This window comes from Pan troglodytes, chromosome 6 (assembly GCF_028858775.2).
Source record: "Pan troglodytes isolate AG18354 chromosome 6, NHGRI_mPanTro3-v2.0_pri, whole genome shotgun sequence".
NCBI lineage: Eukaryota > Metazoa > Chordata > Mammalia > Primates > Hominidae > Pan > Pan troglodytes.
In genome coordinates this window covers 37,446,372-37,473,586 of record NC_072404.2, presented here as the reverse complement: position 1 = coordinate 37,473,586, position 27,215 = coordinate 37,446,372, and the positions used below count along the sequence as shown (strand labels likewise).

The window sequence follows — 27,215 nt, the reverse complement described above, 5'->3', positions numbered from 1 at the left end:
CTTTTGGTTTTGTAAAGACTTTATGGTGCCCTCCTTCACCAATTATGCCTCAACCAGCACCCAGCCACAATTTTATTCCCCTCTACCCAAAGCTGTGGTTGGGGCATCAGAAGTGGGAGCAGAGCATGGAGTGCTGGAATAAAAAAGGTGAGATCATTAGGATTACAACATGCGTCTTCACTAAGGGGACTCCAAACTAGAGTCAATGGATGATATACTCCAGGTGGGGCATATGGCAAACGGGAATGCTTGCTCCTTCTAAAATGGGCATCCAGTACTCAGTTCCAGCTGATGCTGCCATGATTCTAATCAGGCCCAAATTGACAGGTCTTGAGATATTTTTCGAAGAGAATCTGGAAATCCAGAATTTTACATCACTTCTCCTGACTGGATTGTTAAATATTAATAGCAAATTCAAACATTTTAAAATCTCTGCAGGCCTAACAAAAACAAAAGCAAAACAAAGCAAAACTTTGTGAGTCTCTTTTGCAATCTCTGCTCTTTATAATTGTGAGTAAACTGGGTATTCTTAGGAGAAACGCACGAGGACAGAGATGTGGATAGATGTAGCTTTATTTCCAGCAAGCTCTTGCATCTTTTCCATCTTTGTGAGAACAGAAAGACAGAAGGGATTAAACAGTTGGAACCAGCATACATACAGAGCTACCAAATTATCACTCTTAGTTGTGACAATTTGCGTATCTACTTTTCCTCCTTCTAAAAATAGTTCTCACCTCTCTCCTGTCTATTGCCTGGTGGATGAGGCCTGTATGCCTTCCCCTGGGCATCCACAGATTGCAGGCTGGGGCAAGGACAATATACAGACCTCTGCTCACTAGCTAACACCACACTCTCCCCTCTCATCCAAGAAAGTGTAATAGAGTCTAAATAAGTGAGAATGCTAAAAATAACAGAATGGCTTTCATTGACCTTAATGTTTTTACAGTAAATTCATCACAAATATTGATATTTTATCTACCATTGATAATGACTCACTTGTGACACAACTCACAAATGTTGGGACAGCATGTTTAAGAAATATTTTTAAAAACAAAAATAAATTTGAAGATACATTGCTAAGCTTCCCAGACAGACCAGCACTCTCTGCCTCTGGTATCATCAGCCAAGGCATGGTGGGCTGGGTTGACTCCCCCAGCTCATACATTCACATTTAGAGTATCTGGGACAAGGGTCTTAGGAACATCACCAGAGACATTTGGACTCTTAAGATAGGACAGGAGAAATAAAAGACCTTTGTCTGCAAAGCAATCGGTGAGTTAGAGTCCAAACATTCTCACCTCTCTAACTGGCAACAGGGAACCCCACTTGGACTGGTGCTTGGATAATGCTAAGTCAAGTCCTGCCCAGCAGCAAAAACCAAGAAGGAGCCCATGTAATCCACGATCTCTGCTCCATGAATTGATCCAGAAGATGCAGAAACCGAACCCCAGTGCTTTCCCTGTTACCTCCTCATTTAGGATGATCTGTTTCTTTTCCACTGCATTAGAAAATAAAAATTCAAAACACAGAATAGAAACCATACTCAGAAAGAAGAGAGAGACAAAGAGGTGACTGGCAATTTGATGGCATACATCTCCTGGGGAGAAGGTGTCTGAATCTTAAAGTCAGACGATGACAAAAATGAGAGCAGAAACAAGTCTATTTTTTCTCTAGGTCACCACAGGGAACCAATCTAACCTATTTACAAGTGGTCTCAGGGGAACTATCTTTAAATAGCTATCTTGTCACCATCCTTTTCGTCGTCTTCCACGATTGCTTTGGGTCTCTCGTCCCTGAGCAATGTCACACCTGCAAAACAAAGCACAGACCTGCAATTAAGTGCCTCTAATTAAAACATTAGGCAACGTTGCAGACAGACACAGTACAAAGGAGCATGGCAACCCAGAAACCTCTTAGTGTCTACAAGGCTACCCGCTAAAAGTACCAACCCAGAGAAGGAGCTGGGTGGCTTTATCTAGGCTTCCCAGAGGTGCTCAATGAGGACACGATTCTGGTTACAAAGGGATGCACCACCTGGAAGTCAGAGGCAACCTTCATCCTCTTCTTTAAGTTCTGCTCCTAAGCTTGCAGCATGGTGGGATGGAAAATAACCAATTGCTTTGCACTCACGGTTCTGCCACTCACTTAATCTGCGTTGGGCCAGAAAACACATTCACACCTAAATGTTCTCAATATAACATGAGGACAGTAACAATTATTATAAAGGGTTATTGTGACAATTAAATAAGATATATGTCACAATGTTTAACCCAGAGCAACTGAATGTCGGCTTTTCCTTTCCCTTCAATATTTGCTCGTTTATTTTCCTTTTGAAAAGAACTGGTAAGCCTCAGGAAGTCAAACTTAAAAGCATTTTACTACATTCAGGGAAATATTGAGCTCAGGCTCTGGACATGCCATTTCTAAATGTCAGTACTGTACCAGGAGGTGATGACGTTCACATGGTTCAGAGCAAAATGAGAAAATAAGGAAAGTGTACTGAGCTTTTCATACAACTGTATGCCTACACTTTTAAAAGCTGTTCTTTATTTTGAGATTATTTTCCTTCTTTTGGGGATTAAAATATCCTTTCTTTTATGAAATTTTAGAGATGTTAGAAGGTTTTTAAAATGCAACCTTATAAAGCAAAATAAAAAGTTGTTGTTCCTATGTTGGGCTCCACACTATTTTGTTTTAAAAATTTACTGGGCCAGGCGTGGTGGCTCATGCCTATAATCCCAGCACCTTGAGAGGCCGAGGTGGGTGGATTGCCTGAGGTCAGGAGTTAGACAGCAGCCTGGCCAACATGGTGAAACCCCATCTCTAGTAAAAACACAAAAATTAGCCAGGCATGGTGGCGGGCACCTGTAATCCCGACTACTCGGGAGGCTGAGACAGAAGAATCCCTTGAATCCTGGAGGCAGAGATTGCAGTAAGCCGAGATTACACCACTGCACTCTAGCCTGGGCAACAGAGCAAGACTCCTTCTCAAAAAAAAAAAAAAATTACTGGTCTGTGAAATTCAGAAGTCTGAGCACAATTTTCTGGACTGATCACCCCAGAAAGGACCAGCCAAGAAGGGCCACATGGTTCTGCTCATCCTGTGAAGTGTAAAGTAAGGTCATTTTAATGTAAGGTCAAAGGAAGCTGTGATGGAAGGCCAGTCCTCCATGGTCCCTGTCATCCCACTCCAGCCAGCTTCCCCACCACTGCCTCGCACTGCCTCCTTCCTTCTCATAATGAGATGCCTTCCAGTCCATGAAGCATTTCATGAAGATCTACACTTGAGAAAGAGAAGCTGTGTACCACAAGAGGCCTTTCTACCACACTGGACTCCATTCAACAGCAGTAAATTAATGAAAACTATGTGTTGATCTTAATGACTATTCATTTGTTTCAGTTCCTAGTTTGTTCACATGGGTTCTTTACCAATTAGCTGGTATTTATTGGAGGAGAAAAACAATTTCAAGAGTCTGGCTGAAACTACAGCTTTTGCATAAATCACTTATGAAACACAGTGGGAGATATTTCTCGTACACCAGCTGCACAGAGATTTGGATTTCTGTTTGGAATTAAGGCTAGCATGGCAGGAGAACATAGAGTTAGCTATGCTGAGCCCCAAAATTTTCCATCCATCCTTGCTTGATATCTCTTCACATTAAGCCAAAATTGAGTTGATTCAAAGTGGGCAAGAGCCTTTAAGTTCCCAAATCCAGATCAACTTTCTGGTTACTTTTGGTACCCTGGAAACTTAATCATATGAGAATCTGCTCCTTGCTGACTCCCCAAAAGTTCCTGGGATTTCAGGAATAAGAAAAGCCTGTTAAATCATCACAGCCAGCCCTTCTCAAAGTAGGCTGGGCTGTCCACAAGAGCACAGGAGATAATTTCAAGTAGAGGGTGAACCAGCATTTTATATTAATATAGTTAAGAATTAATTTTAATGTCTTATAATGAAAAAATATGTGGTAGCTCATAGAAATCTTGATTTCATGGATATCATTGCTTAGGATGAGTCTTAAATCAGGAGTATCTACATGTCACCACTGCATTCTTGTTCTTGATGCTTTGGTGACATGAAGATGGCCTGGGTTTGGGAAGCATTGGTCTGGTTTAACCTCCTTCTGACCCTCATGCTTTCAGGGGAAGCAGAGGTGCACCATTAAAGAGATATGCAGACCCTGAAGCCAGAAAGCTTTGCCTATGGTGATCATTAAGCCTTGAGCACTCACTTAACCTACCTGAGCCTCAGTTTATTCACCCGTAAAATTGGAGAAAAAGTAATTTGTATCTTCCACAGTGTGTGATGTCCCCAAATAGACTTAGGCCTACATTGTGGCTGCAGCCACAACGTACGTGAACCTCTGTTACCGCATATTTCACATTGTAGGAATCACTGGACAATACATCCTTCTCCCCTATTGAACCATGAGATTCTCTGAGGATATGCTAACATCTGGCACAAGACTTAGAATGCAGTAGGGATTTAGCAAATGTCATTTCCTTCCCTTCGTCCTCTCTCTATACAGAAGAGTTTAGGGAACTTGGCTGCTTGTAAGAGCTTAGTGGGTTTTAAGACCAAGACTGCCAGTCCAATGTCTCCAAGGGCCAATCAGCTTTGAAGCAAGCTGTTTTACAGCACAATCCCACCCAGAGCGCCATCTAAAATAGTTCATGCACATTACATTGCGGTCTCAGGGAGCCAGGGCTAGGACACCACGTCTTCTGATAAATCACACTAGAGAGAACGTTCTATTCCCGGCGAGACAGAATATGTGTCACTTTCAATGGACATCCTGATCCCTTTCTAGTGTAGAAGTGCAGGATTTTGATCTTCGATGTCCCAAACTGCCCAAATGTCCACAGCTCATGGACAATTTTCCAGGAGGATTCTCTTCGATTCTTCCAGCCTCATTATTCCTTTTTCATGGTTCCATTTGTGACAAACCTCTAATAAGACTTCTTTCACTCTTAAGCAGGCCTTGGTTACCCAGATCTGACTAGTCAGAACCAATGCTTTCTGCCATGCAGTCACTGCGATGAGGGCCCCTGGCAACCGTAGGCTAAGCTGGGAGCAAGCCTGGGTCTGTCAGAGAAGCTTGAGATGACCCCTTTGAAGGGCTGTGCTCGCAGTTGGAACCTGTCAAGTAAGCTCATTAACTAAGGAGAGTGAAGGTAGTTAGCAAGAAATTTAGAAGAGAGACTGGATCCTTGTCCAGTTTTCACTTGCCAAGGGCTAATGAGAGATGTCTCCAGAGTGTATTTGTCTGCGAGTTTCTCTCAACACCCTTATTAGAACCAATGTGAGTCCTTCTGAACATCTGCCAAAGGCTCTATCCTTATCAGCTTAACTACCATTTTGATTACTGCCAAATCTTTAGCTACTAAAAGGTGCTTCAAAAATAAAGTACTTCAGCTAATATGGTAATGAAAGCTAGAATCACACAATATCTGTAATTGCACTTACTTATGATATAGAGATTTGCTGATTCAAGGAATTCCATAATGCATACAGAGGCTATGGTTATACAACCTCTCCCCCTCCCCACTCCCAACTCTTGTTTACTCTGTGTTGTTTGATAAACATTTTTGATTCAATAGGGAAGCTACTCTCTTAGGATGTAGATATTGGGATGTAGGCAGCACTCATGCCAGGTAAACAGAGCTCAACCCATTAGGATGTTCCTTGAATCAGCAGGTTTATACAGAGAAGTAAAATGCTGTGGCTTAGACAATCCTCACCTTCAGAAATGGTTTGATTTATCTCAAAGAATATAAGATTGAACAGAGAATGGAAGGAACTAACATTTGTTGAGAGTTTTTGATAGCCAAGAGCTCTGCCAAGTAGTTTATGTACTTAATTAATTGTGTTAACAGCCCTGGGAGACATATTTATGGTCTCCTTTTAGATTTTTGGGCAAAATGAAGAAAGCTTTTACAGTTTATGTTAATTGTCCAGGGTCACAAAGCTAGTATGGAGCAGAACCAGGAATGAAACCTAGACCTTTGTGAATCCAAAGACCATGTTCAAGTTCATATACTAGGATGACTCCCTGCCCATAAATATTTTTGTTTTTCTACCAAGTCTTCTCCTAGGTCTTCAATAAAAACAGATACAAGCACGAACAGAAAATAATCAGTCTCCATCAGGTATTGCAAAATTGTGATTGCCAGATAAAACATCAAACCAGCATATATGTAGTGAGTATTGCTATGTAGAAATGATTGGACTAGATATCGAGATCAATACCAGAAACATAAGGCAGTCACAGCCAGTCCTCATGAATTCATCATGCAAGCTGTTGATGTAAGTCAATTTAAGCAGCAGCGACAATACAGGCAACAAGAAGAATAAAGACAATACTAAAAGAGATGACAAAGTTTTGGGTATTTGCATGCTGTGACTAATACAGAGTTAGTTAAGAATAGAAAAGAGTCATTTTGGACCTGAAGGGGTCTGATAGCAGAGGCTTCGAGCTGGCTGACTACTGAAAGGTAATTGGGACCTGGACAGTGGCAGAGCTTGAGGGAAAACATGTGATGGATTAGAGGATTAACCTAGGTAGGATTTAACTTAACCTATGAGAAACACAGATGAGGGAGATTCAGAGCCTCCCCCTGTCCTTGGACCATTTCTCCATTACTCGTCATGCTCTGCACCACCCTATCTAGCTCTGCTCCTTCCTAGCAAGTCTGAAAACATGTGACCCTGCCTATGCTTCTATTTTCTTCTCGTCTTATTTGGGAACAACAATCTACTGGTAGAGGCAAAAAAAAAAAAAAAAAAAAAAAACGGTGAAAAGCTGATTTAAGCCATATCACAATTCTAAGGCAGAATTTCCCATATCATAGCATAACCTATAGAACGACTAAACTAATAAGACTAATAGGTAGTACCAGAAAAAGTTCCATGGAAAATAGATCAGATCTGGGTTATACAAAGTCAAAATGATTCCTTTTGCAGGACTTCTAAAAAATTTTATTACAGGCGTAACTCAGAGATCTTGCAGGTTCTTCCAGATGACTGCAATAAAGCAAGTATCACAATAAACAGAGCCATACAAATTTTTTGGTTTCCCAGTGCACATAAAAGTTAGGCTTACACTATACTGTAGCCTACTAAATGTGAAATAGCATTATGTCTTTAAAAATAATGAGCATAGCTTAATTTAAAAATACTTTATTGCTAAAAAATGCTAATGATTATCTGAGTCTTCACTGAGTCTTAGAGAGGCTTGCCTCAATGTTGACGGCTGCTGACTGATCAGAGTGGTGGTTGCTGAAGGTTAGGTGGCTGTGGCAATCTCTCAAGATGACAGTGAAGTTTTCTGCATTGATGGACTCTTCCTTTAACAATAGAGTTTGCTGTAGTATGTGATGCTGCTTGAGAGCATTTTACTCACAGCAGAACTTTTTTCAAAATCAAGTCAATCCTTTCAAACCCTGCTGCTACTTTATAAACTAAGTTTACATAATATTCTAAACCCTTTGTTGTCATTTCAACAATGTTCACAGCATCTTCGCCAGTACTAGATTTCATCTCAAGAAACCATTTTCTTTGCTGATCTATCAGAAGCAACTCTTCATCCATTCAAATTTTATCATTAGATTGCAGCAATTCAGTCATATCTTCAGGCCCCACTTCTAATTCTAATTCTCTTGCTATTTCTGCCACATTTGCAGTTACGTCCTCCACTGAAGTCTTGAACCTCTCAAACTCATTCATAAAGGTTGGAATCAACTTCTTCCAAACTCCTGCTATTTTTGATATTTTGACCTCCTCCCTTGAGTCACAAATATTCTTAATGGCATCTAGAATACCAAATTGTTTCCAGAAGGTTTTCAGTTTACTTTGTCCAGATCCATCAGAGGGATCACTATCTATAGCAGCTCTAGGTTTGCAAAACATGTATTTCTTAAGTAACAAGACTTGCAAGTCGAAGTAACTCCTCGATCCAGGGGCTCCAGAATAGATGCTACATTAGCAGGCATGAAAACAACATTAATCTCCTTGTGTGCCTCCATCAGAGCTCTTGGGTGATGAGGTACATTGTTAATGAGCAGTAATAATTTGAAAGGGGTCTTTTTTTGGAGCAGTAGGTCTCAATAGTAGGCTTAAATTATTCAGTAAATTATGCTGTAAACATGTATGCCTTTATCCAGGCTTTGTAGTTCCATTTACAGAACACAGGCAGCTTCAATTTAACATAATTCATAAGGGCCCTAGGATTTTCAGAATAGTAAATGAGCATTGGCTGCAACTTAAAGTCACCGGGGCATTATCCCCTAACAAGAGAGTTGGCCTGTCCTTTGAAGTTTTGAAGCCAGGCATTGACATCTCCTTTCCAGCTATGAATGGCCTAGATGGCATCTTGTTCCAATAGAAGGCTGTTTCATCTACATTAAGAAACTATTGTTTAGTGTAGCCACTCTCACCAATTATCTTAGCTAGATTTTCTGGATCACTTCCTGCAGTTTCTACATCAGCACTTGTTGCTTCACTTTGCATTTTTATGGGAGATAGCTTCCTTCCTTAAATATCATGAATCAAATTCTGCTACCTTCCAACTTTTCTTCTCTGCTAGCTTCCTCCCCTCTCTCAACCTTCATATAACTGAAGAGAGTAAGGACCTTGTTCTGGATTAGGCTTTGGCTTAAGGAAGGGTTATGGCTGGTGTAATCTATCCAGACCACTGAAACTTTCCCCGTATCAACAATAAGGATGTTTCACTTCCATATCATTCCTGTGTTCACTGGAGTAGAACTTTTAATTTCCTTCAAGAACTTTTCCTTTGCATTCACAACCTGGTTCTTGGCTAACTCGTTGGTACAAGAGACCTAATTTTCAGCCTATCTTGGCTTTCAACATGTCTTTCTCACTAAGCTTAATCATTTCTAGCTTTTGATTTAAAGTGAGAGACATGCAACTCTTCCTTTCAGTTGAACACTTAGGGGCCCCTGTAGGGTTATTGATTGGCCTTATTTCAATATCCTTGTGTCTCGTGGAATAGGGAAGCCAGGGGAGAGGGAGAGAGATAGGGGAATTGTTTGTCAGTGGAACAGACAGAACGCATACACCACTTATAGATTAAGTTAACAGTCTTATATGGGCGAGGTCTGTGGCACCCCAAAACAATTACAATAGTAACATCAAACATCACTGATCACAGATCACCATAAAAGATATAATGATAATAATAATAAAATTCTAAACAGTGCAAGAACTACTAAAATGCAATACAGAGACATGAAGTTAACACATGCTATTGAAAAAAATGGTGCTGCTGGAAAAATAGACTTGCTAGATGCAGGGTTACCACAAACATCCAATTTGGTTAAAAAAAAAAAACACCAATATCTGAAAAGCATAAAAAAGTGAAGAGAAATGGAATGAGGTAGGCCTATATTCCATTAACACTGCAAACCTCTAGTATGGAAATATCACCATGTAACAATTCCTTCTTCCCTTGGGAAGCAATCAAACGTAACAAATTGTGACTGTTGTCTATTATTCTTAAATTAGTTATTCCAAGATCTCTGGACCCCTTGACCAATATTAAAACTGCTCTGAAAGAAGACAGAATACTGCCAAAAAATCATCTGTGAAGGCCCTTTCACTGGGAGACCGTGCTAGCTTGCTCCCCTCTCTGTTAGAAAACAGGAACAGCGTTACCCTTCATGTCCCAGTGAGGTAAAAGAGCTGTGATGGGCCATCACAGTTGACTCAGTGTTAAATGAGGTAAGGGCTGATGCAGGATGTTACTGAGGGCCAACAGATCCTGCCCAGGGAAGTAATAAAGGCAGTCCTCACAACCTTTCCTCTTTCTGAGCAAGTCATCTTCTGGTGTCCAGTTTGCCTGACTGTCAGTTTTAGAGAAACCTCCTTTTCCCTGCTTTAGCACCAAATATTTAATTATCTCTCCCACCTAGAATATAAACACCATGAGAGCAAGGACTTTTTCTTTGGGGTTTGTTTTCCAGTGTATGCCCAGCACTTGAGCTGTGCCTGGCACATAGTAGGCACTCAATAAATATTGACTGAGCAAAAGCCAAAGATATCACTGCCTTAGGGCTCTTGGATTTGTCTTTTCTGCCTCAACTACTCTGCTCAGTTACCCCCATGACACACCCACATTTTCCTGAGGTCTCTGCTTAAATATCCCTTCCTCGGAAAGGATTTCCTGTGCACCTTGGAAATCTAAAGAAGCAATTTCTATCTCCCATTCTTCATCTAACTAGATTTATTTTCTTCACAGCATTTATCCCTAGCAGACTTTCTATTATGTATTTATCTATATGGTTATTGACTTTCTTCCTGTACCATTGCCTAGAACAGAGCCCAGGATGTGACAAGTACTCAGTAAATATTTGTTAAAAGAATGAAGACAGTTTGAAGATTAGACTTCTGCATGTCCTAAACTCCTTGTACTTTTAGCACGTGTGCATGATCTCAGAAGCTTGCATGTAGTCAGTGCTTAGAAAAGCTGGTATGTAGAAATGTGTGTGTGTGAAAGAAACTGAGGGAGAGTTGTCCCTGGCATGACTAGGTGGGGTCAAAAACCCACCATTCATCTTGGTATACAGGTAAGTGGTGAAGACGAAGGGATAGATAGATGTAATTGGAGGTGGGAAGAGAAGAAGAGGTGGAGGAACAAGGACAGAAGTGCAGAGAACACAAATCCCATGGAGCATAGAACCAGAGCCTCTAATGTGGCTGGGGATCTTAAGCCCCTGACTGTTTCTGTCGTGATGTCTTCTTCTGAGCTGTTTTTTCAATTTTTTTCTTTATTAAATGAAACAGTGGGGAAATATAGTTTTATAACAACAGCCAAATTTTATCTTCTCCCCAGAGTGTTTCTTCTATTCCTATAATGCTAAGATTCCAAACCACAGCACAGATTAGTGAAAAACTGCCCAAAGGTGAGATAGACCTGGGTTTGAGCCCCAATTCTGCCACATTTTAGTGTTTGATCTTGATCATAATTTTATCTGTTCATTTGTCCATCTAGTCATCTCATCTTTGATCCAACCAATTAGCCAGTTAGCCATCTATCTATCAATTTTATCCACATAAGACTTTAAAGTAGATGAGTAAGTTAATTAAATTCTCTGTTTCTTAGTCTGCAAAACGAGATAATAGCCTCTTTATTATATTAGTCAGCTAATTTATAAAAATCCATGAGACATGATAAACTGAGTGCCTAACATTTAGTAGGATCTCAATAAACATTAGCATATTTTCCCCTCCGTCACTTCCCCAACACAACAATCTGTATAAAATACACACATACACACAGAGTCATACTCTAGCCATGAATATACGTGTCTTATTCCCCAACTTGTACTTCTCAGAGACGAGGACTGTATCTCACAGAGCAGCTCCTTTACAGACTGGGGTTGTGCTCATAGTTCAGTATGATTTTTTTTTGTTTGATTTGACACACATTCAGATAGCTATCCTTATTTCTGCATCTCTTTTTCTGTCTCTCATTTTGAGGATTTGGCCAATTAGTCCAAGTGTCTCAGGAGAACCAGCCATAAGACGCAAAATCCGTGGAAGCCTTGGGAGGAGGGCATTCCAGCTCTTCTCAAGGACCCACTGACATTTCTATTCCGTTGGCTCAGTGAATTCAACCAGCTCTGCTGAGGCATGCATGAGTAATGCTCTGACCCTTTCCCATCCCCACATCGGCCCCTGGGGAGCTACTAGTAGAGATAAACCTAAAAGGTAGCACTGAGTGTGGCTTCTCCCCAGAGCACTTCAGGACAACGCAGCTTGCTGGGGCAGGACAACGGCCAGGCCCTGGGGACCTCCAGATGGTAAGGCTCTTGACCTGTCCCCATCACCCCCTGCAAATGCCCTGCACCAGCTTTTTTACCTGCTGCAAAGGGGGACATGTGCAGGGCAGGTGTGTCTTTTCTCCTTGGCTTTTTCTGTTCCAGGTCAGTGTTATGAAGAACAGGGATCATTTTGCCCTTTGGATGTCTCTCTTGAACATCGTATCTTTTAATTAAATGTTCTGAAAACACACCTGCATGGTTAGGGGAACACAGAGAGAAACAGGATCAAATACATATATCCTAATATATGAGGACTGTGCATATTTATAGACATCTGGTGAAGACAGTCAATATAGCTTTCCAAACTTACTTTAATAAAGCAAGACTTTTCATAAGAAGCATTAGTATTTATTGAGGCTCCACTAGGAACCTTGTCTATACAGAAGGTTTTGCATGCTTGATTTTATTTTAGCCTCACTAAAACCCTGAGGAATTTAGTATTATGGCCACCATCACAAAGCTGAGGGAAGTCAGGCAAAGAAATGTGCCCAGGGTATTACAGCTCATAGGTGTCACAGAGCAGTTGAGCCCAAGTTTTTCTGCCTCCAAATCTCATCCTCTTCAGCCAGAGGATTTCATTTGATGTATTGCAAACTGCGTCTGCACATTGCCACCCTGATACCTCCGCCCTCCTGCTTTCTCACCTCTATGCTACAGTGAAATTTTTCTCCATTATTGAGTAACTCTCTAAAAACAGCCTCTTGCATAAAATTTTCCACAATTCACTACCCACACTGAGCTCCAACAGTCCTTTTTAAGAACTCCCTTATGATGTCACTTCTTACTGCATATTTCAGCTTTTATGTGCTGTTGTTATTTCTTAGAAAACTGAAGGATCATTCCCAGAAAGATCTATGTTTCATTTGTTTTGCAACCCTCAAGGTGTGTTGTGAACAGAGATGACAGTAAATTAGTGACAAAGAGGGAGGGAGAAAAGAAAGCAAAACAAGGCAAAACTTTGAAGAATAAGAGAATGTCATGCATCACATCCAAGGGTGTTACAGAGACATGTTAGCTGTTCACCAGACTGCTTTGCTTTTCTCTTGGGCATTGAGCTGGGTCCATTTCCCAGCTTACCTCATTGTCTGGTGAGGCCTCGTGACTGATGAAGGCCTGGTTCACGTAAATCTCCCTGTCAGTCCTCCACTCTGTCTACCTCCCATGCCTGCTGGACCTTGGTACTCATCGTGACTGTGGAAGCTTGTGGTGACTTTGCTCACCATGTGTTTATGATGTCAAAACACATGAGACCGGGTCCCTGAATGACTCTTTGAAGCAGAGCTTGCCTCCTCACCCCATGGTTTCACTATTGGTAGGTAAAAAAATAAACTTTTATTGTATTAAGCCCCTAATATTTTAGAATGTGTCTGTTATAGCAGCTTGCTATATTGTAACTAATACAGAGATACAGAGGTGGGGAGTGCACAAATTACTTTAAAATACCTGAATATTTAAGGAAAAATGTGTAGGACCAATGCAACCTAGTGGCAAGTGGCTCTCCTTTAGAGCTGTGCAGATGACTTTGTCCATTACCTGGTATGAAAGGTGGGATGTGCAGCGCCGGTGTATCTTTCCTCCTTGGTTTTTTTTGGTCTGACTCAACATTCAGGGTGGCCTGTACATTTTTTCCCTTTCTAGGCTTCTTTTTGAGATCGCAGTCCTTAATGAACTGGTCTGAAAGATCATCTAATTTTGACAGGATACAAAGAAATAAAGAATATAACATGATTAAGGATCTAGTCACAAACTGTTTGGTTCCTAATTGCACTTGATGACAGGACAGAGGTGATTTGGCCTGAAAAGGAAAAGTGTTTATTTATTGTGGCCTATTCCACAAAGGACTTTATTAGGCTTGCATAAATTCATATAACAAAATCGAAAACTAGAATGCTGTAAAACTCCAAATTAAGAAAACTCAAATGGATGGATCACCGAGGCAAAGAAAAACTTAAAAAATATGGTCCGGCAAGCCACAGAGTGGGTTTGAGTTAACTTTCTGATGGGAGAATAGGTTCTCTCTGCTAAACGCGCCTCCATTCTTTTTGCTCAAGACTTGCTCTCTTTGGAGACCCCAAGGGCCAGTATGGAACCTAAATCTCCCTCGATCTTAGAAAGGTTCCCTCGGTCCTCAGTGAATTTCTCACTTGCCTTCATCATTGTGCCAGTCTCATCCTCCTGGTGATCCAGACCTTGGGTTTTGTATTTGTCTTTTCACCATTCCTGGCTTTGTAACCCTCCTATTTGCCCATCCTAACTCAAGATCCTACTGTCTTCTGACTCATTTATTTACTTTTCTCAATCCTCTGCATTACCCCACCAGAGCTTTGAAGCCTGGCTTTTACATCGAGTCTATCAGAAGTCGTTACAGGTAATGAATCCAATCTGATCATGCCCTGCCCATTCAAGTCTCTCCTCTGCTCCCTCTTACTCCTCTATCCTTTGTGTTCTGCCTTGGACTTCACTGTCATTGTTTCAGCAATGGTTCACTCTTCCATAATGGTTTACCCCCTGCTCCAGACACAGCGTTTCTGGAGATTAAGGATTATAGTCTTTTTGTAATTTTATTCTTAGTTGCCTCTCCCTGCAATAAATGGATGTTGAACGGTTAAATGGAGTCAAGCTGATCTGAGTTCAAACATGGACTCTTATCATTTTCTAGTTCTGAGAACTTGGACCTTCATTTCTAGAAACTAATATTCTCTCAATCTTTAGAGTGGAGATAATATTAATATTAAATCTGTGTGTGTGTGTGTGTGTTTGAGAGAGAGAGAGAGCTAAAATTGTTAATGTTTGCAAAGCATCTGATACAGTTGATATATTTCAGATGTCCCAAAATATTCACTCTGGCCATTGCTCACCCTCTAACCTTCCACTAAACTTAGGGGAAAGCTTCCCATCTTCATAAATATATCTGTATTAACTCCAGTCCTGAGTGTTCTTTCTCATTTTCTTAATATCCACAGCATTTTTGTTTAAGTAACATATTTAAAAGATGATCTAGTTATTATTTCTGCATATGTCTTCTCTGACCTCTTTACTGACAGGTGCCTTATCTTTTAACTCTTCAGCAGCAATTAATAAATATTTGTTGAATGAATGCTTGATGAATAAACTGGAATATATTTTGTATAAGAAGCTATTCTGTTAGGATTCAAAGAAGCCACAAGACAGTGAAGCTTTTTGTCTTCTTTGGACACTCTAAGTATGGCCTGGATATAGTTTGGCTAGATCTACAGATATGAATAAATATGGAGAAATTTTAAAAGAGTAATTGGATATTTTAGCTCCTTCCCTTTCATTTCCTTCTCTTCCTTCTCTCTTTCTTATTTAAAAAGTATTCAGGTAAATTTCTCTCTTTCTTATTAAAAACTATTCGGGTAAATTTCCTTAAAATGTTGAGGATTAAATGTCTTAAACCTTGGTGGGTCTAGATGCAAACTCTGTTATTCATTCATTTATTACATCTTTTCTGATTTTTCAATGCCTATGCTTTATCAGTTGTTAAATATGAATACCATCCCTGAACATATGATCTCGTTGAGTTCTCATGCTAAGTCTACAACGGTGTTATACTCTTTTCTCCATGTTGAAGATGAGGAAACTGAGGCTCAGAAAGCCAGGTAAAAAGCTGAGGGGTACACTGCTGGCAGGTTATGGTATCAGGATTAAACCCAGCCTCTTGGGACTATGTATCTTAATGCCTGGCTGCAAACACAATTTTAAAAGTTTATTGCCACATAGCACAGTTAATCTTTCCCCAATATTTTACATGCCATAGTCATGTGTTGAATAAATGAATGCTGCTCTGAATGGGTACTGCCTGCTGTGGGTCTCTTGAGGTACAAACCTGTCATGGGCTACAATTCAACCCCAGGATTCTGCTCAGTGCACAGCCATTTGCTTTAATTTTGACTTTTACTTCAATTGCACTTTTCCCCATTTTTGGAGAAATCTTGAACATAAAATATCTTGATGGCAAATGGGGAGAGGGGAGAGGAGGGGGGAGTCATAACCACGTGAGGCATAGACAAAGGCTATGAATATGCAAAAGGCCCATCCATCAAAAGTCTGAGTGTCTCATTTTTAGAAATGGGTAGCGGCAGAAATGTTTCTGATATTTTCATTACAAAGGTTACGCAAAAAGTCAGTTCTGGAAAGGAAACAGATTGACAATAAAGCAGAAAAAGGCTATTTAAAATTCTGTCTTGATAGGCAAAGAGAGATATTTGAAATATTTTATTGGCACTGCACATGGGGTATAAGTGTGTCAGGAAATACTGGAAACAAGCTATACTGACACATTCCACTTATTGCCTCAAAAATTCTCTGCCTGGGACTCTGTCAGACCCAGAAAAAGAGGACGATGCTTCCTCTCTCTCTCTTTCTCTCTCTCTGTCTAATGAACTTCTTACTGGTGCTTCAGCTAATATTTACATGGCAGACCCCACAGACCCATGGCTATTTGCCTGCCCATCTGGTGTTGGCTGTCACCAGAAGGCACAGACTATCAGGTTTCCGGGGGGCCCTCTCTCTGACTTGCCTGCAAACCAAATGGCTGAGACGCCTCTTCTCTGACTTCCACCACTGACATTCACAATGGATCATTTGTTTACCTAAGTGGCTGCAACGAGGGTCTAGCTTGTCCAGTCTGTCTTCTGAGAGTTCCAGTGGCTGCATTTGCTCAGTGGACATCATCAAAGGAGGGTGGGTGGATGTATTTCTTCTCCAGCACTAAGGAAGTATAAAAAACAGTTAATAAGTATGGCTCTGTTTATTCATTCATTCAATCATTTGCTAAGTAAATGTATTTGTTGAGCACCTGCTATTGTGTTCCCAATCCAATCCTGTTTCTTTATGTGTGCTTCTTAAACTTGGCTATTAGAAACTCTAAACTTGAGATTTAAGCCAAAATAAAATGAACCCTCCCACCCTCACACTGACAGATTTATTCATAATTGTCATGTATCAAATGTCCAATATTTGCCCTCTCTCAGAGACACTTTGAGAGTTTCAGAATAAGCAATTGTCAAGTCTGAATAAGAAGTGAATTAGCTGAGAGTCACAGAAAATCATGCTTAAACCTTGCCTATGTTTTTTCTGTTGAGTTCTGCAAAGTAGGATTATGTCTACTTCACAGATGAGGAGACAGAGGCTCAGAAAATTTAATTAATTTAGTCACACATCTATTAAATAGCCAAGGCTATATCCAGGTCCAGTCCTGCTGACTTCCATTAGACACCTGAGTCTCTTAAAAATAAAATGAATCCTTTGAACCCGAATTGAATAAGGCTTCTGTTGTGGGTTTTTTGCTTGTTTTTTTTTTTTGTTTTTGTTTCTTTTTTTATCATTACATTCTACAACTATTGTATAAAGTAAGGAGACTACCTCCCCATCCACATTATGATGGTGGTAGAAACATGGTAGGAGAAAATCTGGGTTTTGGATAGATGTTTATTTTCTCCCTAGGGATTCCAGACATGAGAACAAATCTGTCCCCCTCCCCACCCTCCATCTTTCCTGGAAAGTTCATTGAACTTTCCAGAGCTATTAGTTATAGCTGTCGCCCAGGAGCAGTGGAATTCCAGAATGGATATGTGTCAGGTCTGAAGGAGAAATGCATTAGCTGAGATTTATAGAAAATCTTCATTAGAGCCTGGCTAGATTCTGTATCTTGAGTTCTTTTTAGATAATTTATTACTCATGTCCTACCACAGCAAGAGTGGTGGGGGAGGAATAAATAAGATTAAAATCGCCCAACCAATTCTTTTCTTTTGAGATTTCTTGACAACCAGCATGCAGATGAACACACAGACCAGTTGTGCTAATGTTTCAAGCTCATAAAATGAGTTCAACTCTGTTGTCTTTTGAGGAATAAACCGGTTTTCTCTGAAAAGGTGGGAGGGTCTCTTCCTCTATGTGCTGAGATCACTGGATAGCAGATGGAGCTATTAACTGATCACTTGAGCACAGCTTTTAGTGTCACTCTGTGCAGACTGATTTTACTGAGTGACTTCAGCAGAAATCAATTCAGACCATTGTTTTCAGTGTTTGTATAGGGATTGCCAACTCCCTGCGACCATCAGGAAGTATGCTGTTAGCTTGGATGGGCCATGGGAACATCACTCAGGATGAGTGCTGAGGTCTCAAGGCAGCATCAGATATGGTCTTATGCACCTATTTAACCAATTTTCCTCCTCTTCAGGCAGAGTCATGGGCCCCGTCATACATATTATGTTGAAAATTACCCCATAGAGGATCTGTTGAAAATATTCATTCCTCAGAAGAAACTGAGGCTCAAAAATGTTGAAATGACATACCATTAGTAAAACACTTAGGATCAGAGTAATCATTTGAAGCCACGCACTTACTATCTACTGAAGGTCCTATCTGCTGTTAGTACCTTTATCCTTCTCCCCGACCCTTGAAAGGTAAGGCGTTTTTTAACTTGGATCCTATGGCTGTTCTTATGTGCCTAATAGCAGGTTATTTATTTTGAATCTGGATTCTTGAGTCAAATAGACCTAGTTTAAATCTCAGCTCTTAAACTAAAAAGCCATATGACTTCGATGAAGTTGCTAAATCTTAAAGATGTAGTGAGAGTAAATGGAGCCCAATGTAATAGAATCATTTTTGCCCCCTCTCCACACAAGTTAAGTCTGCTACAATAAAATTTGCAAAGGCTAACATCTTTGTGGTGCCCACACAGTCTAGCACCCAGAAACATATGTCCCTCTCTGTCCCCTGAGCTTACCCTGAGTTTCCTCATCTGTAAAATAGAGATAATAATACCTACTGGGTGGAGTAACTGTGAAGATGAAATAGCATAGCTGCATGCTTAGCACATTGTAGCCATAATTCAAGTGGCAGCTATTTTTATGTAATGTTGTCTATCTACCACGCTAGATTTTTGGCTAAGGAAGACCCGTTGTATAATGAAAAGATTCTAAAAAGCAATCGAACTTTTCTTTCAGATGCTTAGCCACGGGAGGTCCAGGCCTCCTCTGAGCAAAGCAGCTATGGCAGCACCAGTCTAGAAAAAGAAAGCCTGTCTCTGGCCGATGAATTGAATAATCAAACATGTCAGAGGCCCCTGGACAAGGTGAGGGAAAGCAGTGATTTGTCACAAAACTGACACATGCTTCCTCCACAAAATAGCTAATCTTGTCTATGGGAGAAACAACACTATTTCAAATCAGTGTGATTTAAAGAATGGTGGTGGTGAACCAGCAAGACTGTTTGCTAAGGGGCTGAGAGACAATTTCCAGATCTGGGATTTTACATTACAAGAATATCCCATGCCGTGCAGGGATGTGTTTTGCTCATGGGGTTAGAAGATACTTTTATCATGAATGATGTCATTACGGACTTCTTAGGAGAAAATTTTCACACAAAGAAAAGAACAAGCAGGTGGAGGGGAAAGACATTTGGAGTTTAGTGTTGGCTTATTGATAATTGTCATAGCCTGTTAGTATAATGATCCCATCTCTCAACTCACTCTCCATTTCTATCCTCAGTGAGAAGGGGCGCTCTTTATGAGTGAGCTGTTTTAAGACATGAGCCGGTCTAATTCTTGACATAGGAAATGGAATATTTCCATTTCCTATTCCTGACTCTACCCACGCCTTCCTCTCTTTAATTCAGTCTCTACCCCAAGCAGGTGTCATAAAGGGATGCTGCACTTGTTGGGCTGCCCAGGGAAGGCTTCATCATCTCCCTGTAACTTGGGAACTTTCTAAGGCACCAGCTCTTTCTTTCATGCCTGCATAGTTGGTCCTCTGCATCTTCAGAATTCAACCAAAAAGCTAGGGCCTCCAGAGAGGCTTGTTGTCTAATACTTCACATTTGGGGGTGTTTTCATAAACTGTGTCTACTACAAAGACTTGTGACCTTTTTAACATCCTCTTGCTACTTATTGGTTCAGTGTGGGCTCTGAATTCTAACACACACAGGGACGTGAACTGCCACTGTCATTGCAATATTGGCCACCCACCCTTGTGACAAGCCTGGAGTCAAATGTGCTGTGGAAATCAGGACTGTTTAAATTATATAACAGCTCTAGAGGGGTCTCAAGGAGCACCAGCAATCACATCCATTATTTCTGCAGCAAAACTATGAATATTCACACTAAGTGACATAAAGACAAACCACAAAAAATTCACATTCTTTCAGGTCATGCTTTGCTACCAAATGAGTTTGTGTTGAACTTAACAACAAACCTTTTGGTTTTCAAAGTGTTTCAGATTTCTTAATTAGAGAATCAAAGAGTGTTGATCTGAATTATTCTTCTGGTTGTGGTTGTTTGACAGAATGTAGGTATTCAGTGTAGTATGCAAGAGACCAAGAGATATGATTGCAGGGTTTGAGAAAGGATTTCAGGATTTCAGATTTTAAACTCTTGTAACTTCCTCTTACTAATCCTTACCTTCCTTTTCACAGGGGACAAAACCTTTCTTTTCACAGAGAGATACTTGTAAATGCAAATACCACTAAGAGCAGCAATATGTAAATTGATGTCACAATACACAGGGATTGTTAATGACAAAGGTCACCTTCTCTTTTGAGAACAGGAACTGAAAGGGGGAAGGAACTGGGTGCCAGAAAAGGGACCCCACTATATTGCAGAAAGGCAGGCACACCAGCGGAGCTGAAACACATTATTTGGTTCAGTGTGTGGTCAGAAGCTGGTCTGGATTTTTTGTCTTTTCTCTTATCATTGAGCGGTTTTCTCAGTTGGATGTGAGAATATGTGGTTTAAATTATGGGAAGAAAATTCCTCTCAACTGTAAGATTGGATGCTGTGAGTCAATATAAGGTAGAAGCCAACGTTTGGCTGCTTGTATCACTCTCTAGCTGGGTGAACTTGGGACAGTTATCTGTTCTCTCAAAAATTTAGTTTTCAAATCTGTTAAATGGGGGAAGATAGTGGCTCTTCTCCAGGGTTGTTGAGAGTATTAACCATAGAATGTGCATGGAGTCCCGAGCCCAGGTCCTACACACTGACATTTTCGTGAGTGTGAGGGACCTTCTTGGATCTTTCAGTCCTCCATTTGTGATTATATGTCTATCTAAATTGATCCATCAGAATTATCTCCTTATCCCATCTCTGGCCTTCTCTGAAGCTGGTAATGAGATGAGAATAGTTCAAGACAAAAACCAACCCATTTCTAAATCTTGGGAACATAATAGAACTGATTCTCAGAAGCGAGTTGACACTTAGCTTACCATACGGTATTCTGAAGAATATCCCCCAAAGTAATCAGGTCTTGATTTACTTGATGGAATAAAAGGGTAGAAGTTTGTATCCACAGCCTATGTGGTATCTCGTTAATGCACCCTCTGGCTATGTAAAATACATATTCATTGTCAAACCTCTTTTTAACCAGAGGATTGAATTCAGGTCAAAAAGTACCGTCTTTTAAAATCAGATTTGTTCATTTAGAAAACCTAAATTGGCAGTATTCCTGGAGGAGAGACTGACTTAAAGTAGGGCATGGAGAATGTGTTTTGAGAAGCATACTTTCTGTACTTTCCCCAGCCTTGGAAGATAAACCTCTCTATCCTGTGTGAATATGCAGAGACACCAACTCCATCTTGAAACTTTGCAAATGAGTTTGTGAGGATTCAGTCTTTTACAGAACTCCATTCCCTCCCTTGGAAGAATGACTTGAAAGTGGTAACTTTTTCTGCTCTCCACTCGGCCCCAGCTTAGCCTTGCTCCATAAAGCACAACCCCGTGCCACCAGCTACAGCCTTCTTTGTCCCAGTAACTGACTGGAAACTTGCTTTTCTCACCACAAAAGTTCTTGGAGTAAAAATCTGAAGCACTTACCAATCAGTGCAGATGCAGGGAAGCAAAGGCGAGAGACAGGGAGGGCGTGTGTGCTCACCGAAGCTGGGCCTGGCTCCTCTGCGGCAGTGGCTGCTGCTGGCCGGCTCCAGCTCCTCTTATCTAGGGACCAGCTGCTGCTGTTGCCATGGGGATGCTCTGTTTCACAGGCACCAGGGCAAGGGGGATGGAGAAGGAAAGAGGACTAACATCTCCATCGCTGCTCTCCACAGCAATAATTGTACATTACAAAAGTACAATATAGAGTCATGCTTTGAGTTTCCGGTGTGCACACCAGAGAAATTCAGACAAACCAGCTACATCATTGAATTCCCATGCAATAGATTTTTTTGGCCTGATTTTGTAAATATGGAAACTGAGGCACAAAGAAGTTAAGTGATATGCCCAAGAGAGGCCACAGCTAATTTCGACTCTCAAAGCTATTTAAGTTTAAATCCAGAGTACTTTCAATCACTACTGCTGCTTCTCAAAGTACTATCATGAGGAGGAAGAGAAGGGTAGCTACTGCTAACATTTATGTAAGGCTACCAACATGCCAGACACTCTTCTAGAGACTTCACACATATCTACTTACTTAACCCTCAGGCCAACCTTGTGAGATGAGCTACAGTCATCATCCCATTTTATTGATGAGGAAGCTGGGGCTCAAGAGTTACCAAATCATCTGACCAAGGTCTCCCCACATGGTGAAGCTAGGGTTTGAATGGGGTAATGAAATGCTAGGGTCCACGCTCGTAACCACTTTGCAATACCTCTCAGCAAAGAGAGCATTTGAAACAGCACATAGCAAAGAAAGCAGCCCCCAACTCTATAGGTTATAGTGTGCAGGCCAGAAAAAATTTCCTCCTTCAAAGGAACAAAGCCAAATGTACCAATATTAGGAATACATAGGCACTCATGAGTGGATGTTTAAGCAAGGTGGGAGAGGCGGGAGACATGCTGTCTTTTGGAGAGGAAGGTTCTATGTTTTGGGTCTGCTCACTGGAGGAGAGCCCACTGGGGTTTGGAGGAGCAGCAGTTTTGACTCCAAAGCAGGAAGGCCAGTCTGGGAGATCAGGTAGGTATCAGGACCCACTAGAAGGGCTCCAGACCCCCTGATAGCAGCCAATGGACCACCCAGTGATGCCCAAGAAATATGTTCTCACAGAAGATACGTGAGCACCATCCACACATCCATATTTTTTCCAGTCTTTCCTGAGGTTCCCTGCAGAGCAGGTCCTTGGCAACCCCTTGGTTTCAACTGCCTGCTTGCCACTGGCAATGTGTTTGTTGGTGCCTCCCTCCCACTTGCCAGGATCCCAAATAACAGGGCTAGAACCATAGTAAACTCACCAAGAGGTTGACTCCTAGGGTTAGACTTTTGCCATGGTAACAGATAAGCAGAGAATAGACTTCTTTGCCTGTTCCATTTTGTGGTGATCCTTATTGGGACCTCCTGGGAAGAGATGAGGGTTGCTGAAAGGTGATGCTCTTGTCTAGGAAGGGAAGGCCCTAGATGTTGAGGGACAGGGCCTAGAAGCAGGTCTGTGTTCCAAACTGCCTGCTTTATCTTCTTCATTTTTTAAATTTTATTTTATTTTCAGTTCTGGGACACATGTGCAGGACGTGCAGGTTTGTTACATAGGTAAACGTGTGCCATGGTGGTTTGCTGGACCTATCAACCCATCACCTAGGCATTAAACCCTGCATTACTTTATCTTCTTAACAACAGCCTTGTTGGCCAATGAGTTAGCAGCACCTTCAATCCACACTTGAGTGGAAAAGATATACTTTCCTTCTGAAATCCTTGAATTCTTCTTTTGAATTAAACTGTTTTGAGATAATAGATCTACATGTCGTTGTGAGGGATAATACAGGGAGATCTCCTATACGTAAGCAGTTATACCCAATGGTAACATCTTATGAAACTATCCTGCAATATCAAAACCAGTATGTTGATATTTACATGAATATATACAGAACATTTCTGTCACCACAAGCCTCCCTTATCTTGCCGTTATATAGCCATGCCCCCCTCCCTTCCTTCCTAACCTCCTGCTCCCAATCACTTTTTAACCTCGGCAACCATGAACCTATTCTCCATTTCTATAATTTTGTCAATTCAAGAATGTTTTAATAATGGAATAATACAGTAGGTAGCCTTTTGGGTTTGGCTTTTTTTTTCACTCAGCATTATTCCCTAGAGATCCATTCAGGTTGTTGTGTGTGTCAATAATTTGTTCTTTGTCATTGCTGGATAGTATTCCATAGAATGGACCACAGTTTGTGTGACATCTTGTATATACACCTGGATTGTTATCAATGTTTGGCTATTATAAATAAAGCTGCTATGAACATTCATGTAGAGAGGCTTTTGCGTGAACATAATTTTTAATTTCTCTGGGATAATGCCCAGAAGAGTAATTACTGACAATTGCATGTTTCCTTTTACAATAACACCAAAGCGGCTGTAGCATTTCCCATTCCCACCAGCAATGTACGAAGGGTCCAGTTTCTCTGTACCTTCACCAGAATTTGGTGTTGCCAGTATTTTTAAAAAGCCATTCTCAGAGGTAGGTTCAGTAGTAATATCTCATCATGGTTTTAATTTGCATTCTGTGCATGACTAATTATGCTAAACATTTTTTCATGTGCTTATTTGTCATCTGCGTAGTTTCTCTGGTGAAATGTTACTTCATGTCTCTTGTCTACCTTCTAATGGGACTTTTTATATTACTGTTGAGTTTTGAACTGGATCCTAGATATTCCAGATACTAGTTCTTTATTAGAAATATGGGTTGCAAATACTTTCTCCCAGTTTGCAGTTTGTATTTCTAATCTTTTCATGGAGTCTTTCACAAAGCATAGCTTTCAAATTTTTATAAAGTCCAATTCATCATTAATGAATTTTAAAATATATAATTTAGATTTTTCTGAGGCTCTTTGGAGAAGCTTAATTGTGTTAAGCATATTCCAGCCTGTAGATTTTAACAAATCCTTTTGTCACTTAATTTCCACAGTTCAAAGGGAATATTTTCAAAGACAGAAGAGTATGAATCCCTTATTTCCCCTTTGAATAGACATGTCTACTACTCCCAAGTTCAGGCTGTTGTTGCTGTTGCTGATTTTTCCCAGGGCTTTGTACATACTCTTTAATTGATTATGCCCCTCCCCCTTTTAAGGCAGATGTAAACAGCAACTGACAGGGCAGATGGTAATGTAAATCTATACCTTGGAGAGTTCTAAATAACAACCACATATGTGCAGTGCTGAAGTCATAGACCCTCAGCCTACAGCGCTCCCAGCATAAGTGTAAGGAGCCGTTGTGTCCATGGCATGATTTGTAGTCCAAGAGCCCTTTGATGTATGGCTGAATTCACTTGTGCCTTCATTCCTGATGGATGCCTGATGGTAACTAGATTTAAATGAATATATTTCACTTTAATCACAAATATCCCATCTTTATGAATAAGAATGATTTATAAAATGATTGAGCATTTCCAGACAATTTATTTTAGCCAATAATCTATAAAATGTTCTCTTAAAAGATTTGCCTTTCATAGCCAATCTAGGGGTAGTTTCTGTGCTGATGAGTGATGAGGCTCCACCTTCTCAATTCAGGGAGGGGGAAAGAGAGAGGAAGAGAGAGCACTGAATATTCATAGGCCTGTTTTATCCCAGAGATCTTGCTGGATCTCGTTGGTTGTCTCCATCAGCCTCTTAGAGAGGAGAGTGAGCTGTCTCAGATCAATATCCCCTGGTAAGTGAGCACTATGTCTTTGCTCTGGGCAGTTTTGAACACATGTCAGGTCCTGATAATAGGGAACTCTTTAATCTATAAGAAAATCTGATGTCATTTATTATCGTTTCACTGAAAAAAAATAGAAAATATTTAATCTTTCAGATATGAATTGTCACATTAAACAATAAATACCTACTAAAATAAGAGGCAAGGTTAATGGTTGTCTTTTCCTATCTTATTTTAATTGGCATTTTAATTGAGATAATTGTAGTTCACATGTAGTTGTAAGAAATAATACAGAGAGATAGATCCCTTGTATATTGTGCAGTTTCCCCCGATGGTGACATTTTGTAAAACTACAGCACAGTATCACAGTATCTCAAAGACAGTATTGATATTGGTACAATCCACCTATCTTCAGATTTCCCCAACTCTGTCTGTGTGTATTGCGTTCTATACAATTTTATCATTTGTGTAAGTTCTTGTATCCAGCACCAGTCAAGATACTAAACATTTCCAACACCACAGAGATCTCTCCTGTTGCTCTTTTACAGCCATGCCCCTTCCCTTTACCCTCCCAGACTCCACAGTGGTCCCTGACAACCACTAATCTGTCCTCTCTCTCTATCATTTTATTATTTTGGGAATGTTATATAAATTAAATCATACAGTATATATAACATATAACCATTGTTATTGTTTTTTCACTTAGCATAATTCTGTGGAGATTCATTCAGGTGGTTTCATGTATCAATAGTTCATTCCTTTTTATTGCTGAAAAATATTCCATGTTATGGATGTACCACAATTTATCTAACCCATTCATCTGCTGAAAGACATCTGAGCTGACTGCAGTTTCGTCTATTGCAAAGGAAGCTACTGTGAACAATTGTGTACTTCTTTTGGTGTGCACATAAGTTTTAATTTCTCTAGGGCAAATAATCAAGAGTGCAATTGCTGGCCCATATGGTAGTGGCATGTTTAATTTTATAAGAAACTGCCAAACTGTTTTTCAGAGCGGCCTGGCTATTTTTCATTTCCACCAGCAATGTGGCATGATCCAGCCCCTTTGCATCCTCACCAGCTCTGATGTTGTTACTATTTTTTGTTTTACCCATTTTGATAGGTGTGAAGTAATATCTCACCAAGTTCTTAATTTGCATTTTTTGATGGCTAATGATTTTGAACATGTTTTCATATACTTATTTGCCATCTGTATATCCTCTTCTGCAAAATGTCTCTTCATTCCATTTGCCCATTTTCTATAATATTTTGTCCAGACCAGAAGTTCTCTCTTTTCCTTTCCTATATTTAACATAGGGCAAATTGTCAACAAAAATGTTTGGTGCTTAAGTGGTTACTACATGCCAGACACTGTTCTAAGCACTTACTACCTATTTGTTTAATTCTCAGCACAATCCTATGAGGTAGGTACTATTGTTATCATCCCCTTCTTATGGATGAAGAAAGTGAGGCCCAGGGAGGTCAAGTAGACAGCTAAGAATTGGTAGAGACAAGATTCAATCCCAGACAGTCTGACTCCAGCATTCATGCTCTAAACCACTGACCAGACTCCAAATTTAAAGCTGCTTGAGAGTGAGAGAATACATACAGTTAAGGGAGACTCACTTTCAAAAAGACACAAGAGAACATTTTGCTAAAATTTTAACTTGTTATGGTTACTGGTGCTGACTTCCTTGGTGAATTTCATCAGAAGATACCAATGTGTGGACTTCTCTGCCAGGCCTTAAAACATCTGCTGTGGATCAAATAAAGCAGCCAATTTTTGGCATCCAAGAACTGAAA

General features: G+C 40.4%; 1 protein-coding gene across 1 annotated transcript; it reads right to left on the bottom strand.

Moving 5' to 3' along the window:
* Nucleotides 1-557: 557 nt before the first annotated feature.
* PPP1R17 (protein phosphatase 1 regulatory subunit 17) lies at nucleotides 558-21,762 on the bottom strand. Its single transcript, XM_001166815.7, has 5 exons — nucleotides 21,671-21,762; nucleotides 16,455-16,572; nucleotides 13,375-13,527; nucleotides 11,880-12,032; nucleotides 558-1,809 (listed from the first exon to the last, which is right to left on the bottom strand). Exons 2-5 carry the CDS (start codon nucleotides 16,534-16,536, stop codon nucleotides 1,730-1,732), a joined length of 468 nt encoding a protein of 155 aa, XP_001166815.3. The 5' UTR covers nucleotides 16,537-16,572; nucleotides 21,671-21,762; the 3' UTR covers nucleotides 558-1,729.
* Between the last annotated feature and the right edge of the window lie 5,453 nt (nucleotides 21,763-27,215).

Bases quoted from the DNA above. Each gene is read 5' to 3' on its own strand.
- PPP1R17 (XM_001166815.7), bottom strand. From the start codon at position 16,536: ATGATGTCCACTGAGCAAATGCAGCCACTGGAACTCTCAGAAGACAGA. The intron at 12,033-13,374 runs GTAATGGACAAA...CTAACCATGCAG, and splicing joins CATCCCACCTTTCATACCAG to GTGTGTTTTCAGAACATTTA. The intron at 1,810-11,879 runs GTAAAAAAGCTG...TTTGTTTTGCAG, and splicing joins CATGTCCCCCTTTGCAGCAG to GTGTGACATTGCTCAGGGAC.